The following is a 17,395-nucleotide window of genomic DNA, read 5'->3' on the forward strand; positions in this document are numbered from 1 at the left end:
GCAAGAGGAAGATGAAGACCATTTCAGGTGTAAGAACAATGTAGCAAAATGGAGGTATCAGTATAGATAACTTTTGGGGCAGGTAGGTGGCTCAGTGGATAAAGCTCTGGCCTTGGAGTCAGGAGGAGCTGCGTTCAAGTCCGACCTCAGACACTTGACACTTACTAGCTGTGTGACCTTGGGCAAGTCACTTAATCCCAATTGCTTCACCCCCCCTCAATTTTATATATACATATATAAAACTTTTTCAAGAAGTTTGTTACAGAGGAGAGAAATGAGGTAGTGGCAGAATAGGGCGGAGGGTCAAAAGAAAGGATGTGAGAGAGCTGATAGAGGAGAAATTAAAAATATTTAAGAGAAGAGGTATGAAAAAAGAAGAAAGGAAACAAGCATTTATTAAGTGCTTACTTACTATGTGGCCAGGCACTGTGCTAAGCACCAGAAATGCAGATACAAGCAAAAAAGACAGTTCCAGCTCTCAAGAAACTTACATTTTAGTGGGAAAAGACAATACACAGAAGGGAGCTGAAAAGTGAAGGGTAGGGGGAGATGACATTACCTCGCCAGGTAGTATGGTTTTGAAGTCCAGAAGTCAGGGATAGAGACCCTAGGGAATGAAGACTGGCTTGTCTAGACCACAACATGAAGGCCTTGGGAGGAATATTAGGGTGCTAATTAGTGAAAAATCAATGCAAAAAAAGTTAGGGTTAAAGCAGGGATTCTTAGCCCTGTGGTTCATAGATCTCTTCTTTGCCTCCATCCCCAAGGGGTCTATAAACTTGGATAGGGGAAAAAATTATAACTTTATTTTCAGTAATCTCCAACTGAAATTTAGAATGTTCTTCAATTATGGATTTAGGTGACAAACATTATTCTGAAAAGGATCCATAGGCTTTTCTGGACTTCCAAAGGGGTCTATTTAAAAAAAAAAAAAAAGGTTGAGAATCCCTGCTTTTAAGAAAAAAGAAAAGGTTAAGAACCCCAATATTATTTTGAGGAGACCCAACCTTGTCAGAGAATGACTTTACAGTTATAGATGAATGAATATAATCTTGTAGCACTAGCATTTAGGATTAGCCATTCCCCAACTAGTCCATGTCCCAAGGGCTGAGGAGAATAATGTAGAGTGAGCTAAGAGGACCACAGAAGAAATTGGTGCTTGGGAGGGGAGGGACATTAAGTAAATGGTACAGATGTCAGTTGTGTTTTTTTTTTCTTCTCCTTTCTCTGCTTATTTGATCCTCCGTGCCTGGGGTTGTTCCTTTTCTTATTAAATGCTCTGAGAATAAGAATTTGAGAAGTAGTGTGAAGTAGAGGAGAGAGGGCTGGCCTTGTGGTCGAGACAATGTGAGTTCAAATCCTGCTTCTCACAAAGGTCCCTGTAACCCCAAGCAAGTCGCCTAATTTCTTAGTGCCCCGGGCAACTCTTGGGTTGTAGAACTATTGTTTATCTGCCTTGGTAGAGGCTCATGGAAGAGCTACTTGTGCCAGTGAAATCGTAGCTCTAGACAGAAAAGAGAGAGAGAACTTTATTCCTTTAGTGCGTTATAAGTTAGGAACAGCAGAAAAGTTGTGAAACAGCTCTATTTGTCTCCCCTTAAAGACTAGTTTCCTGTAATTGAAAATATTAAAGATAAAATTAAAACATCGTTTTATATAGTCTTAACTACTTTTAATGTAATAATTGGTGAACTTTGTCAGCAGATACTTTTTACTAGAATAGAAATTTATCCAGTAAGTTTATATTTAATGATTATTATACTGTCTTTTTTTGTAGTTATTCATTCAGTTTTGGATATCTGCTCTGTTATTTCTGATATGGACCAAGCTTTTCATGCCAACACTTGGAAGTTTATAATTAAGTATGTATTTTGTTCTTTATATATTCCATAGTCCATGTTTTTACTTATCTATAAGTTATATTAATTTAATAGTTTATGAAGAATTTTTTTATGTCTTGATTCAGGTGCTTTGTTGTCATTCTTTCCCTCCCCCTTATCTCCTGTCTAATCTTCCCATGTCAACAAACGTGACCAAGTTTCCCCTATCTTTAAAAGCCTTTCCTTGATCCTTACATCTCTTAGGTGAATGTCCTCTGTTTCTCCTCCCTTTCACTGCTATACTCTTAAAGAATCTGTACTTGCTTCCTTAAATTACTCACCACCTTCAAGGTTTGGATTTTCAGTCATCTTTGATTCTTTTTCTCCCTCACCTCCTTGTCTAGTCAGTTCAGAAATCCTACCTGTTCCACTTCCGCAAGATCACTTGTACCCATTCCCACTTCTCCACTGACACTGCCACCATTCTAATTTAGGCACTTATCACCTCTTGCCTGAACTATAGATTTCCTTTTTTCTCCAATCCATCCTTCACACATCTGCAAATGTAATTTTCCTGAAACACAAGTCTTACCAAGTCACTGTCCTATTTAAGAAACTTCACTGCCTTCCCGTTGCCTGTGTCAACCAGGCTGAACTGGCTTCTAACCTGTGAATGTCTGGAGCCAAACAGCAGGCTAGAGGCAAGAGAGTCAGTAATAAAACGGCAGTTTAATTTCAAAGTGAGAGTTGCCAGCAAGGAAGCAAATTAGATGTGCAAGCTTCCCCCTCGCGCGCACACACACACACACACACACACACAGTGAGAGAACATGCTGTAGTGTGGCCAGATCTCAATACTTACACCAGTGGCTGTGCAGTGATCTGTAGCCCTGACATTGAGGGGTAACAGCAATGATGAGACAAGTTTGATTGATAGCATAACTGGATCATAACTGGAACTTGTCCAGTGCTTGTCTGATCTCAGAGAACACCTGGTGTTGATCAAAGCAATACAATAATTATATGAAACAATTCTGGGATTTTGCTGTGGCTGAGATCATCTAGAGGGTGAGCACTAAGGATTGTTGTTATGCCAATCTCAGGACATAGCTTGCTTGTCGGGCCTTGGCTCTGGAAAACAGGGTGTCTCCTAATAGTATTTTGACACCTATTAGATGGCATACAAACTATATAGCCTGGCATTTAAGACTAACTTCCAGAGTCTACTTCCAAATTGCTTTTTTTTAGTTCCTACTACTCTCTTTCAGGAACTCCATGTTCCAGGCAGACCATCTTGCCCACTAGTCCCCAACATTCAACATTCCAACTCAAAACTCAACATTTTAACACCTGCTAAGCAATTCTATATGTACAATCCATCTCCAGGCCCTGGACGGTACTTGTTCTTGTCGAATCTTTCTCTTCCTTCGAGGATTGGGCTCAGTGGGACTTTATCACCTTAACTGAAAGTGTCCTCTTTTTTATTCACATTTTCCTAAACCATTTTGTTTAGGTCTCTCTCCTTTGCCTTTATTTTGCTTTATTCATCCAGGTCTCTGCCATATGCCCTGTATTGTACTACCACTTATTTTCAGGTCATGGCCCCCTTTGTAAACTTTAAACTCCTCGAGAGTAGATACTGTCTCTTTTTTCAAGTTTATGTTCTTAGTGGCTCATACTTAATAATGCTTGATAAATATCTGTAAAATTTAGTTAAATTTGTGTATGATGCTTTCTGGCACTATCCCTTTATGGGATTGATCCTGCCTTAGGAAGAACTTAATTTTCTTTATCTTTTCTCCCTTCCTCCAACTCAGTTTTTTTGGGGGGGGGGGGGAGTTAGGCAATAGGGTTAAGTGACTTGCCCAGGGTCACACAGCTAGTAAATGTTATGTGTCTGAGTCTGGATTTGAACTCAGGTCCTCCTGAATCCAGGGCTGGTGCTCTATCCACTTTGCCACCTAGCTGCCTCCTCCAACTCAGTTTTGAGAGTATTGGTGCCTCTCCTTCTGTGGCAGTGAAATTACAATTTGTCTGTTGTTCCTAAGCCAAATTCCAGTGCTATTGGGGAAAAAAAATTACAGAAAAAGATAGTTTTGAGACTATAATATAATATAAAAATTGCCATGTATTTTTAACAGTAAAGCCAGTCAATTTTAAAAATGATTTTAAAAATTAGAATTGTCACTATTCTTCAATAATATTTAGATATCGCTTACCATATTTTTGTAAAAAATAAAGAATTGATGAAACTTTCAAATGTTAGTTACTATTATCTGACTTTTCCCTTTATGTGCAGAAGTCAGAGATTAGTGTAATCTTTTGAAATTACGGGTACTAGAGAATCAGTTATTTAAGGAATATTTACTAGGGTGCTAACCATTGTACATTCACTTTAATTCAAAAGTTTAACACTTTTTCAATGCCTGCTATATATAAGATGCACTAAGCCCTGGTGATGCCAAAACAAAAATAAAATAGTCCTTGCCCTCAAAGAGCTTATGTTCTATTGTTACAATATGTGCGCAAGTAAGTGTAATGAAAGATAAATTAAGGAAGTAAAGAATACTAACCGCTGGGATATGTGCAGGCAAGTCTTGGAAGACTTTGTGGAAGAGGTGGCACCTGAGCTAACCCTAGCGTTCTGAGATGCAGGGATGAGGAAAGATATATTCCAGGCTTGGGGAACAACCCTTACAAATGCACGTTGCTGGGAAATAAAATGCCAAATTTGAGGAAGCAGTCCAGTTTGACTGAAATGAGGTTAGAATAGTTCATGAAGGGAGTAGCAAGAAAAAAAAAAAAGCCCAGACTCTTGTAGCCATGGCCCAGCCAGTAAACCATCCAAGAGGGAAAAAAGACTGGAGATCTAAGTAGACAATAGATCATGGCGGACTTTAAATGCCAGGTTAGGGAATTTATATTCTAGAGGCTGTGAAGAACCACTAAAGATACATCCCATCCCCATCCCCCCCCCCCCACAAGGGAATAACGTGGTCTGATTTCTGCATTAGGATGTTATTTTGGCAGCTGTGTAGAGGAGTGTGGATTGCAGCACTTTCTTTATTCATTAGCCTTGATAACTCTCCTTTGAAGCAGCAGAGGAGAAACAATCTAACTGTCCTTGGAAAAATAAGAGACTTAAGATCTTGGGTGGGTGGCTCTATGTGCCTCTTTCGGTGGTGTGGGTGAGCATGGGCACCTTTGTGTTGTCTCATACCTCTGACCCTGATTTCCAATTCTAGGTCTTTGAAGAGATATGTTTTTATGACCGAAAGGTCACCGTGTGAGATTTTATTTGTGTTAATCACCTGCTGAATTTCTTTCCCCAATTAGGCAGAGCCTTAAGCACCAGGCTGTGATAAAGAGTCAGTTGAAGCACAAAGATATAATGGCTGCCTTATGTGAAGACATTCTCTTCTCCTTCCATTCTTGTTTACAGTTAGCTGAACAGATGACACAGTCAGGGACACAGGTAAAACCTACTTTGATAAAAGATACTTAATTTATTTATTTTTTATTTTCATTTATTTATTTGGGTAGACAGTGGGGTTAAGTGACTTGCCCAGGGTCACACAGCTAGTAAGTGTTATGTGTGTGAGGCCGGATTTGAACTCGGGTCCTCCTGAATCCAGGGCTGGTGCTCTATCCACTGCGCCTCCTAGCTGCCCCAAAGATACTTAATTTAAACAAGAAAAAAAAACTTTTTCTTTGGCAGTAAATGAACCACATTTTCACTGTGGAGAAGGTCATTTAAAATTTGAGTTTTCTTCAGCTAGCTGATTGTGTTAGTATTTCCACCTGAAAATGCATTCAAAGGTTCAGTTTGGGATGCCTGGAACATACTTCATTGGGAGTAAGCTCTCCCTTTTCTCACATCTGCTGGGTGGTTGAAGTGGACTTCCAGTGCCAGGCCTCTGTTGGAAGATCCAGTGAATCAAGGCTTGAAGGACTGTAGATAAAAATTCAGGGTGGCTTTGGGGAGGGGGTATGGAGAGATGGTAGAAATGGAAGGAGGACAGAGCTAGAAAAAAGACTTTTAGGGGCAAGGGGAAAGAAGAAGGCCTAATGGAAGGAGAAATGACCTAAAAGCCGGTTTTACCCTGCCTAGTGTTTTTCCTGTCTTTTCTATTGCCTCCTGTCTTTGGCCCACCTGTATTGTTGGTGATTAGGAAAGAGGTAGACTATGGGGATCCTACATTGGTGTCAGGGCAGAATTTTCCTCCCTTTCTCTTGTGCATACCTGAGAAAGGAGCAGTGGAATTTGAGAATTTTTAGAAGGCACAATGGTAGGAATCCTGTGGCAGCAGCAGGACTGGGCTTCTCTTCTTGCTACCACCCACTGATCCTTGGTATTAGTTATAGATTCTTTGTCACTTTGCCTCTTGCTGCCACCTATTTACCTTGCCATCATAGGCCATTCTCCATTCAACACTAGGGTAAAATAAAAAGGAAAGAGAATTAGGAAAGGGAGAATTCCTACCGCCACCTGATTAGGATGACCATTTATGTACAAGTCTGCTATGTATCCAAGCCATTGTCTGTATTTAGGTCATAGAATTTTTGAGCTCAAGGAGATCTTAGAGATAATCTAGTTAATCTTTTTAAATTTATATAAAAATAAACCAAGGCTAGTAGATTTTGTTATTTATTGAGACCTTGCAAATTAGTGGCATAATAGGATTGAATTCATGTTTTCTGTCTTCCAGGCCAGGCTGTACAGTATATATGAAAATTTAACTATTATTAATTGAGCTATTTTGTTTTAAATCTATGCATCTATTTAGTGCTATTAAATATGACAACCACTACCCCTAAATGGGGCTTTACATCTTTCCATTCAGAGTACTAAAACTGAACTTGCATTATCCCCTTCTGTTCACTATGAAACTTTATTTAGGAGCCAGTGATTTTCACATATAGCCTTTCTGTTAATTTTTAAAATGCATGTATTTCTTTGTTTATGTTACTTGGGCAAATCTAGTGGAAAATTGCTTTTCCTTGGTGTGCTTTAAATTCTAGATATTTTCACTAAGAATTGAAGCTTAATTTTAAAGATATTCTCTTTATAAGTATTTTTCCTTATTCTCTTCCTTCCATTTTAATTTTTGACAGGATAGTGCTGACAACAAATTATTCCATAAAAGAGTTAAATTATGTCGTTTCTTTGCCAATTCTCTTTTGCACTACACTAAGGTAAGACTTATTTTTAGCTCTAAATGATTACATTTTCATTCATTTTTGTCCTAAAAGAAATAATTTCTTTACTACCAGTGTGATGATTAGCATGACATAGTGGATAAAGCACTGGACTTGGAATTAGGACAACCTGGATTTAAATCCTGTCTCAGTTACTTAATGGGTTTGTGATACCTGGTCAAGACACTTAACCTCTCTCATCTGTAAGATGAGAGACCTAGAACAGGGGTGTTCGGCTTCTAGGCCCCATGAGGCCCTCTAGGTCCTCAAGTGCAGCCTTTGACTGAATCCAAACTTCACAGAACAAATCCCCTTAATAAAAGGATTTACTGAAAGTTTGGATTCAGTCAAAGGGCTGCACTTGAGGACCTAGAGGGTCATATGGGTCCTCGAGGCCACAGGTTCTCCACCCCTGACCTAGATTCAATAGTCCTAAGATAGTGTTCCTTTCCATTCTAAATCTATAATTCTGTGACTGTCATATGTTTTTATATTCTGTGTTGTGTTAGATATAAAACTTTTTTTGAAGGATACAGAAGAAATAAAAAGACATTTCTGCCTTCAAGGAACCTGTGGCCTAGTTGGGTAGACAAGATTTAATATACATGAAAAAATATATTCAACAGAAGATGATTTAAAAATTGATTCTTAGCATCTCTTCCCCCCTTTTCTGTCCCTCTGCCACTGTCACTACAGCAGCAGAAGGGATTCACATGGAACAGGGGGTCCTTTTGTATTTGTCTTTGTATAACGGGTTGGCATGGTTAAAGCATTCATCACCAAATGACCAGATTATTTAGAAGTTGGCTAAACACAACTTCTTTAGGGACAGCTAGGTGGTGCAATGGGTAGAGCACCGGCCCTGGAGTCAGGAGGACCTTACTAGCTGTGTGATCCTGGGCAAGTCACTTATTCCCAACTGCATAAAAAATTTTAAAAATTAAAAAAAAAATTAAACACAACTTCTTTGTGTTTAGCCAGGATGGAGCAATCTGTTCTTGGGATCATGTTCAAAGATTCCTGGCATGGTAAAACCTACCAGAGCTTTCACTCTGCAGGCATATTCCTTTTAAGAACCCAGGTCTTCACCTATGATGAGATAGGAAGAAAGGGCTTGGTGGAAGAAACATTATAAAACAACTGCAATTGTGATAGGTTGTATAATAATAATCCTAAATATAATGAATGTTCAGAAGGAAAAATGAGTACTGGAATAGTCAGGAAAAGCTTGAAGGATAGGCAAAATTTGAATTGAATTGATTTAGGGTAGAAGAAAGCATTCTAGGCAAGGGGAAAAACCTAAGTGACATCTTGGTGATAATGACCATGGCACAGTGACTGTGGAACATTAATAGAATAGAGACTGTGTGCTAGGGAGTAGTAGAAAATAAAGTTGGAAAGGTTAAGTGTTCGGCAGCTAGGTGGTACAGTGGATAGAGTGAAGAAGACTCGAGTTCAAATCTGGCCTCAGACACTAGCTGTGTGACTCCGAGCAAGTCACTTAACCCTGTTTGCCTCAGTTTCCTCATCTATAAAATGAGCTGGAGAAGGAAATGGCAAATCACTCCAGTGATCTCTACCAAGAAAACCCCAAACAGGGTTATGAAGAGTTGGACACGACTGAAAAATGACTTAATGACAACAACAGGTTAGGTGTGGTCAGATTTTTATGAATGAGCATGAAAGCTAAATACAGGAATTTCAGTAATGCTGTAGGAAATAGAAAAATACATACACACACACACACACATATATACATCTATTTCTCTCCTTTAGAGATCTCATCTTTTCTCATGGTTTCAATGATCACTTCTACTCTGATTCACCTACCCCTTCATTTTCACTGCCATCACCCTAAACTGGGACCTCTTAATACCTTACAACTAACTAGACTAACAAAACAGTCTCTGAGCAGTTCTCTTTGGCTCTAGGTTCTCCCATCTCATCTGCCCTTCAACATGGCAGCCAGAAACCAGTGGTGTTCCTAAAACACCACTCTCATCATGTCATTCCCCTGCTTAATAAACCATTTTTTTTTTCTATTTCCTATAGCATTACTGAAATTCCTGTATTTAGCTTTCATGCTCATTCATAAAGAGGCGGGGTCCACAAAACATATATCCTCATCTGTCTGCCTGCCTATCTATCTGTCTGTCTGTCTAGGGAAGAATAGCAACCAATGGTGGAGCTTTTGGGGGTCCTCTCACTTAGGAAGCAGGGAAGGTAAAGAGGAGCCATAGCGAGAAATGTCATTTTATGCAGGAAATTGTTTTAGTGCTGTTTTCTTCAGCTTAATTATTGTCTGTCTTGATTTACTTTTCCTGTTACTCTTTCCTCGTGAGGAAAGAATAACTATTTGGTAATTGATGCCAGTATACTCCCTTCCTATATTCTTTTTTGGAGTTGGAAACCCTTGAACACTTGCCAGAAAGTGTCACATAATGTATTTATATTTAGCATTCTGGGCATCTTATCTCAGTTCCAGCAAGTGGGACCTTTGGGAGAAGATGCTATAAAGTCAGAAAATCTACTACCACTGAACCTAATATACTACAGTCCTTGATGTCCCCACTTTGTTAGCAGTTTAGTATTTAGAAAAATAATAATGATGATAATACCTAAAAATGTTTCCCATGATTGTCTTTATTTTTAGTTAATCTTTTTTTAAATTTGAGACATAAATGTATCTGTTACAATGTATTGAAATGGAAAAGCTATTTCCTATTTTGTATCTAGTTAAGAATTCTTGTTTCTTAGTGTCTTTTCTCTGGCTCTGTTTTTTATGATGTAACATCAGTGACTGAATTTTACTTTGCATTTTGATTTTAATGTGTATGTTGCTATCATTCATATGTATTAAATATGAAAATATTGAAAATGAATAGGTTATTTTTTAAATTTTAGGAATTTCTTCCTTTTCTCTCTGATTCCTGCTGTACACTACATGAGCTTTATCTTCAGATACACAGGTAAGGCAGAGAAAATCACGTGATTATTAAAATACAGATGTACCATTTGAAAAGTAGACCTCAGTTTCCTTATTTGTACAATGAGGGTATTAGACTTTGTGACCAGTAAGGTCCTTTTCATCTTTAAATCTATGATCCCGTTATCCTAAGAAGTAGCCAAACTTAGGTTTGGCTTCAAAACCACTAGGCATCATTTAAAAGTTAGCCACTGTAATCTTATTTTTTTCCTGTTGTCATCTTTTCAGTAAATTTTATTTGCCTAAAATAATGGGATTTGTAAGTTTCTCAGTGGTTCTCTGTTGGATTTTACTAAGTCTTTTGCATTGGGTTCAATAATAGGCATGTGACAATCCTTAATAAATAATATAAAGATGGTGTGACCAAAATCAGAAATACTGTGTAGTATTATATAAACAATTAATATTTGCAATTTGTAGTCTAGTAGTTTTTAATTTATCTTTAATGATGTCAAGTTTTATGTTATCCCCACTTAATAGAAGGAAAACTTAGATTTCAGAGATGTAAGGTTGTTTGCCTAAGAATTTATCATTAATAACATCTGATAGTAGTGCACTGAGTTTTCACTGTCTGTCCACTTAATAACCAAAATAACCAGCTCATGAAAAAAATAAGTCAATTAACTAAAAAAAAAAATTCACATCAGTTGTTTTTGTTGGATAATCAAAGCCCTGATTAGTTGAGCTGTATTACCTAAAATTAGACATTGACAGCTTTATTGATCTCAAGTGTGTCTTTGCTTCTGTTGTCATACAGTAGACTAACTTCTCCTCAGTACTGTCAGGAACATCACAATTAAAATAACTTTTTTAAAAAGAGGTGATTAAAACTTTGATAGACCTAGCTCCTCTCAGCAATGCAAGGATCTAAGACATCTCCAAAAGTCTCATGATGGAAAATGCTGTTCACATCCAGAGAAAGAACTTTGGAGTCTGAATGAGGATCAAAGCAAACTATTTGCTCTTTTTTTTTTCTTCTTCTGTTTTGTTTCTTCTTTCTTGTGGTTCTTCCTGTTGGTTCTAATTCTTCTTCACAACACGACTAATATGAAAATATGTTTAATAGGAATGTATATGCAGAGCCTATGTCAGATTGCATGCCATCTTGAGGAAGGAGGGGGAGAAAATTTAAAACTCAAAAACTTATGGAAGTGATTGTTGAAAACTAAAAATAAATTTTAAAAAAGAGATGATTAAGTTAAAAATCTGATTTCACATATATTTTATTTAAAAAACAATTTGTAATTCCAATAACCACAAGTAAAAGATTCTATTTATGCTGTAGTAGAGTATATTCAGCATCTTTTACTTTACCCTTCTCCCTGCTTAGCCTTTATTCCACCATTTCCTCTCATTTTTTATCCCCATTGTTTGCCTCTGTGGTTCCTTCCTGTATCTGTAGAATGTTGGTTCAGGACCACATTATCTGAATAACAATCTATTTCAAAAGGGTCCCATCTGATTCTCAACTTGGCACCTGAGAAACTTATCTATACACCTTCAGAATCCCACTTCTCACATTAGTTCCTCTCACATATCCCATCACTTATCCCTGGACTAGCCCAAACAGAATATAGGTGGATGAATTCATTTTTACCTCAGTCTCAGTCTGCTTTCCCTGATTCCAGGGGCAACATTTATTCTCTAAATAAATTCAGTTGCATTCTCATTCAGTACAGGTGCTTTCCTCCCAACTTCCCTGTTTCTATCAAGGACGACACCGTTCTTTCCTGCATCCAGGTTTGCAACCTTGGAGTCCTCCTCATCTTTTTATTCACATTTATCTCCCCTGCATCAAGGCAGTTGCCAAGTGTTGTGGACCCCACCTTCTCAACATCTCTCTTTTGTCCCTTTCTTTATACTTACACCATAGTCACCCAAATTAAGTCCTCCTCAGCTCTTGTCTGGACAATTGCAGTGGCCTCCTAATTGGTTTCCGTGAGTTTAGTCTTTCTCCTTTTTATCTTCCACACAGCTGCCAAATTAATATTCCTTTTCTGCCTCGTTATTCATGTCATGCTTCCTAACTGTGATTATACCACAAAGCTTTTTCCAAGGCTTCCTGCAATTCTTTCTATATACTCTTTCAGTGACCTCATTACCTCCTGTGAGTTTAGTTATCACCATGCAGATAACTCCCAGATACATCTCCTCTGAATTTCAGTCCTGCATTACCAGTTTTCTGTTGGGTATTTCCAGTCGGAGAGCTCAGATACATTTCAAATCTAACATGTTCAAAACAACTCATAATCTTTCTCCCCAGAGGCAGCTAGGTGGCGCAGTGGATAGAGCGCTGGCCCTGAAGTAAGGAGGACCTGAGTTCAAATTCGGCCTCAGACCAAACACTTGACACTTACTACCTGTGTGACCCTGGGCAAGTCACTTAACCCCAATTGCCTAAAAAAAAATAAACCAACCAAACACAAAAGTCTTTCTGCCCAAACTCTGGTCTTTTCCCAACTCACCTGTTTATATCAAAGACACCACCATGTTTCCAATTTCCAGAGTTTGTTTTTGTTGTTGTTCAGTCATGTCTGACTGTTCATGATCCCATTTGGGGTTTTCTTGGCAAAGATACTGGAATGGTTTGCCATGCCCTTCTCCAGCTCATTTTACAGATGAGGAAACTGAGGCAAACAGGATTAAGTGAAATGCCCAGGGTCACACAGGTAGGAAATATCTGAGGCCAGATTGGAACTCAGGAAGAACACCAAGTACAGCACTCTATCCTCTGCACCACCTAGCCCAGTATTTGTAGCCTGGGCTTTATCTTGACTTCTCACTCTCTCATGCCGCAGTTGTAGTCAATTGCCAGATCTTGCCATTTCTTCCTCTACAATTTCTCATTTTTCTAGTCCTTCTCTTTTCTCATAAATATATATTAATTCAGGATCTTATCACTTTTTGCCAGATTATTGCTACAGCCTCCTAATTGGTCTTGTTGCCTCAAGTTTCTCTCCATTCCAGTTCATCTTACAGACTGCTCTCAAAGTAATTCTGCTTAAGTACATATCTGACTTTGTGACACTCTACCCCCTCTCACCCTATTCTCCTTGTCCTCCCCAACTCAGTAAACTCCAGTGACATTAGTTATTGGTGTTAGGATAAAATATAAACTTCTTTTTAGATTTTAAAGAGCCTTACAGCCTAACTTCAACCTAAATTTCTAGCCTCACTAGATACTATTCCCCACTCCTGTACTTTGTGATCCAGCTAAACTGGATTTCTTTCTCTTTGTTACTCCCATACTATACTCCTCCTGTCTCCATGTTTCTCTACTGGTGATCCCTAGGCCTAAAGTGCACTGCCTCTTTACCTCTGTCTCACTTCCTTTAAGGCATAGCTCAAGCACCATCAGCTTACTGAAGTATGTCCTGATACCCTCTGTGTACTAATGTTATTCCTTCCAAACTACCTTTTGTTTCATTATATTCTTCCTGAAACCTTTGGTGCTTTTGGTCCTGTTTCTTACCTTCCCCTCTCCCCCGCCATTTTCCTTATCACTTATTTCCTGACTTCCCCAGTCTGGTTGTGATTTCCTTGGTGTCTGGCTTTCAAAGCATCTCAACCTTCTCCCACAGTAGGCAATTCACAGTTCATCAGCCTAGATCTCTTCCCCAACTGACTTTTGAGTGGTCAGAATTGGCCTGTCATTTTTGGTAGAGTGCTTTATAATCTTCTTCCTCCTACCCCATCACCAAACACACACGCACATGCACACCATGTCTTGTCCTGGTGACCTGTCCTTCCTCCTTTGTTCCTCAGTTCTGTGGCCCAACATCTGCATTTCAAAGCCTGTTTTTCCTGGCATCTCCAGTTCAGAGCTGTTGCTAAGCAGGCTGTCAAGGGCTGAGCACACTTCCATAGCCTGGCACTGGTGATTCCCTGGCACTGGAAAGAGGGAAGGGTGACTAGAGTGCAGGAGTGGGTTTTGATGTAAGCCTATATTATGTCCTTGGGTCTGCTAGTGCAGCCTTGCTGCTGATACTGTGGGAGGTGTGAGACAGGGGCTGAGTGAGCTCAGAGTTGGTGTCAGTTCCTGGGTTTTTTTTTTTTAAAGCCTTCTTTTGCATTTTGGACATAACTAGATCTTGGAGACAGCTTAAGTTGCTTTATCTTTGGTGCATAATTTCTGTTTTGGAGAGGTTTGAGAGGTCTTGGGGATCAGAGAAAATATGTAGTCCACCATTTTATTGCTCATATGTCCTGAAAGTCCACAATTTGTGTGTGTGTGTGTGTGTGTGTGTGCATATATCCACACACATACATATTTGTGTGTATGTAGTTGTGTGTATTAACTTGATGTTTGTACTTTATATATATTTTTACATGTACTTGTCTCTCTCATTACACTGTAATCTACTTGTGAGCAGAGATTATTTCATTCTTTGTATTTGTATCCACATTGCCCAACACACAGAAAGACTTTTAATAAATACTTATTAGTTGATTGATGAGTCCTCAAGTGTAAGTCTGACTATGTCACACTTATTTAAGAAGCAGCTTTGGGGTTTGTGTGGGGGGGGTTTTTAGGATAAAATGTTAACTCCTCTCTTTAGCATTTAATGTCCTTCACAATCTGACTCCACGTTTGCTTCCAGGCAGATTATACAATATTCTTCTTAACATTGTATATTCCAGTGAAATGGGCTTGCTTGTTGCTTCTCATAAAGGATATCGCATCTCCTACCTCATTGCCTTTGCACAGACTATCCCAATCACTATGAATTTATTCTGTATATAATTTACATTTACTTGTCTGTGAATGTGTTGTATCTTTTGCCCTCCTTTAGAATGTAAGCTCCTTGAGGGCAAAAATTGATTTCCTTTTGTATTTGTATCTCCAGTGCATTGCATAGTGACTGATACATAGTAGGTACTTAATAATTGATATCTAACCTTTACCTCCTAGTTTATTTTTAGTACTATAGTATATTTTGTAAAGCTTTGAAATTTTCAAACTTATTCCATTAACTACAATTTCAACAATCTATTGCTGAAACACTTAACAAAAATAATTTGCTTATGTTATTCATGGCTATTTAGTTCAAGATTGATATTCTCTGTATTGTCAATATGTTTATCATTGTTACAGAGTGGTACAATACTGTACCAGGTATTTATCTCAGGGATTAAGAAAGAAATATTCAAAGTGTTGGCCTTGATATTTAGTTTAGAAGTTAAGAGTTTATTTAACTGCATATTTTGGTTTAGACCTGCAATTTTATTGGTATGTGGAACTCCCTGTAAGAAAACTCCCTCTACCAGTACAGATAGCAAATTATAATCTTAGGGTGTTGCCCAGAAAACTGAAAGCAACTTGCCAAAGGTGCTACAGCCAGGGTGTAGCAGAGGCAGGACCCAAGCTCAGGCCTTTCTGGTTCTGACACCAGCACTATTCTTGTCACTGCATTGCCTCTGGATAAAATTCTTAAATAATTTTAGCCATTAGGATTTTCTATATTGATTTAACCTATTCTGATATCTGTTGATGTAGAATTAGGTACGGCTTAGAGATCACTAACAAAGATTTGGTTTTTTTTTTTCGTTTTGTAGTAAGTTTCCTCCAAGTCTGTATGCTCCAGTGATTCCTAAGGCACAAGAGAAGGAAATATTAAGTGTATTTCTAGTGGCTCTGGATCCACTCATCAGTCAGCTTTTATCATTCACCCCTTTTGTGGAGGCAGTATTAGGAGACAAATTAGGTAAGCTCCAAAGCAGAATTAATTTGAAGTGATATTTCCTACAGAACTGTTGTGATTATTTCATTCTTCTATGAAAAATAATTTAGTGTTTTGCCCATTGTCTACCAAATAAAATATAAAAATCCTGTGCATCATTTACCATTCAATTCCTGCCATATTTTTACTCCAATATACTTTTCCAGCTTTGTATCACACTCTTCTTCTTCGTGTATTCAGCATTCTATTCAAAGTAGGCAGTTCCCTGTCCTTTGTTTTCATTCTGCTTCCTCCAATCCCCATGTCATTGTTCATGCTATCCCCATTGCTGGAATTGGTTACCCTCTTCTCACTCCCTTCTCTTCCACCCTTGCAATCCCATTCTCCTCTTGTTGAAGGAGTAAGATACTTCCTCTTTCATGAAGACTTTCCTTAAGCTCCTTCCTCCAGATGAGAATGATCTCTCTTCCTCCTCAAATTTCTCAAAGCACTTTTCCTGGACGTCTTATGCATTTATTATTTATTATTTATATCTTTCTATCATAGTTATGTATGTATATGTCTCCCCCCGTCTTTCCTTATTAGATTATAAACTCTTTGAAAGTAGATCTTTGCCTTATCACTAGTGCCTGGTGCAGTGTCTGCATACATAGTGGCTACTTAGTAAATATTTCTTGGATTATATAGAATAATCATCATATCTTGCTGTGCACAGAATGATATTTTTGTGTAGATAATGCATTATTTCCCATTTCTACAACTCCTGACTCTCTTTCCCTCTGCATTTGCAACTGATTTAATTTAAATCATAAAAATGCCCTAAAAAGGTACATATATTTCAATCACCGGAATTTAATTTTAATTGAAATAATATGATTTGTATGTTTACAAATATGTATATCATATTATTCTGTCATTTGTTTGTCACCTTTAATTAAGACCTGTCTTCTGAGCTACAGCTTCCACAGTGTCTCCTTCTGGTTAACATAATGGACAAACTACCTTCTCAGCCTGAAAATGTACAGAGTCTTTGGTGTGAGAGAAGCCAATATTCTGAACATAAACCCAGGTAACAAGAATGTTTTTATTAAATATAAAACATTATAGATGGACCTACAATAAACTCTGTTATTTGATATGGTGCCTTCTCTAATCAAATGTTCTGATCAGTAGTGAGTTGCCTTTTGTCCATATATGGATTACCAGTTTTCAGAGAATTAAAATATGATGACAATTTAACACTAAAATCATTGTCAGCATGATTTAATCTTTGTAATTCACAAATTAATTGGATGGTGTCTCTTTTTTAAAATACTCGATCGCATATTTGATCATTTAATTTGGACATTTTCATGACGTGCAAAAATCCTGAATATCACATCTCTAAATAAGATTTCTTAAAGTTTTGTTGATACTTTTGGTTTTTATATTATAGTTATTTCCAGATAGCCTCCTTATAACTTTTCCCCATCTAGTGAGCTTTCCATTGTAACAAAGAAAAACAAATTAGCAAAATCGGCTGAGAAAATGACCATGTCTGATAGCATATAGGAAAAGAGGAAGGTACATTTCTTCACCTCTTCTCAGTGCCAGAATTTGTCATTTCAGTTATGGGATTCATTTTAGTCTTTTTATTTGAATCATTGTCACTGTGTGTTTTGTTTTCCTGGTTCTGCACAGGTCGTGTGGGTCTTTTTATGTTTCTCTAA

General features: G+C 38.0%; 1 protein-coding gene across 5 annotated transcripts in view; it reads left to right on the plus strand.

The window, feature by feature from the left end:
- Positions 1-17,395, plus strand: part of CUNH1orf112 (chromosome unknown C1orf112 homolog) — a 69,010-nt gene that overhangs the window by 12,171 nt on the left and 39,444 nt on the right. For 4 of the 5 annotated variants that reach the window (XM_027868320.1, XM_027868324.1, XM_027868326.1 and 1 more), the window contains 6 exons: positions 1,778-1,862; positions 5,157-5,295; positions 6,936-7,016; positions 9,924-9,988; positions 15,562-15,710; positions 16,626-16,755. In XM_027868320.1, coding sequence (XP_027724121.1) covers positions 1,778-1,862; positions 5,157-5,295; positions 6,936-7,016; positions 9,924-9,988; positions 15,562-15,710; positions 16,626-16,755 — 649 coding nt within the window. The remainder of the gene's footprint in view (positions 1-1,777; positions 1,863-5,156; positions 5,296-6,935; positions 7,017-9,923; positions 9,989-15,561; positions 15,711-16,625; positions 16,756-17,395) is intronic. The other variant, XM_027868321.1, reaches the window with a different exon arrangement.

This window comes from Vombatus ursinus, unplaced genomic scaffold, assembly GCF_900497805.2.
Source record: "Vombatus ursinus unplaced genomic scaffold, bare-nosed wombat genome assembly UNPS02014789.1, whole genome shotgun sequence".
Taxonomy (NCBI): domain Eukaryota; kingdom Metazoa; phylum Chordata; class Mammalia; order Diprotodontia; family Vombatidae; genus Vombatus; species Vombatus ursinus.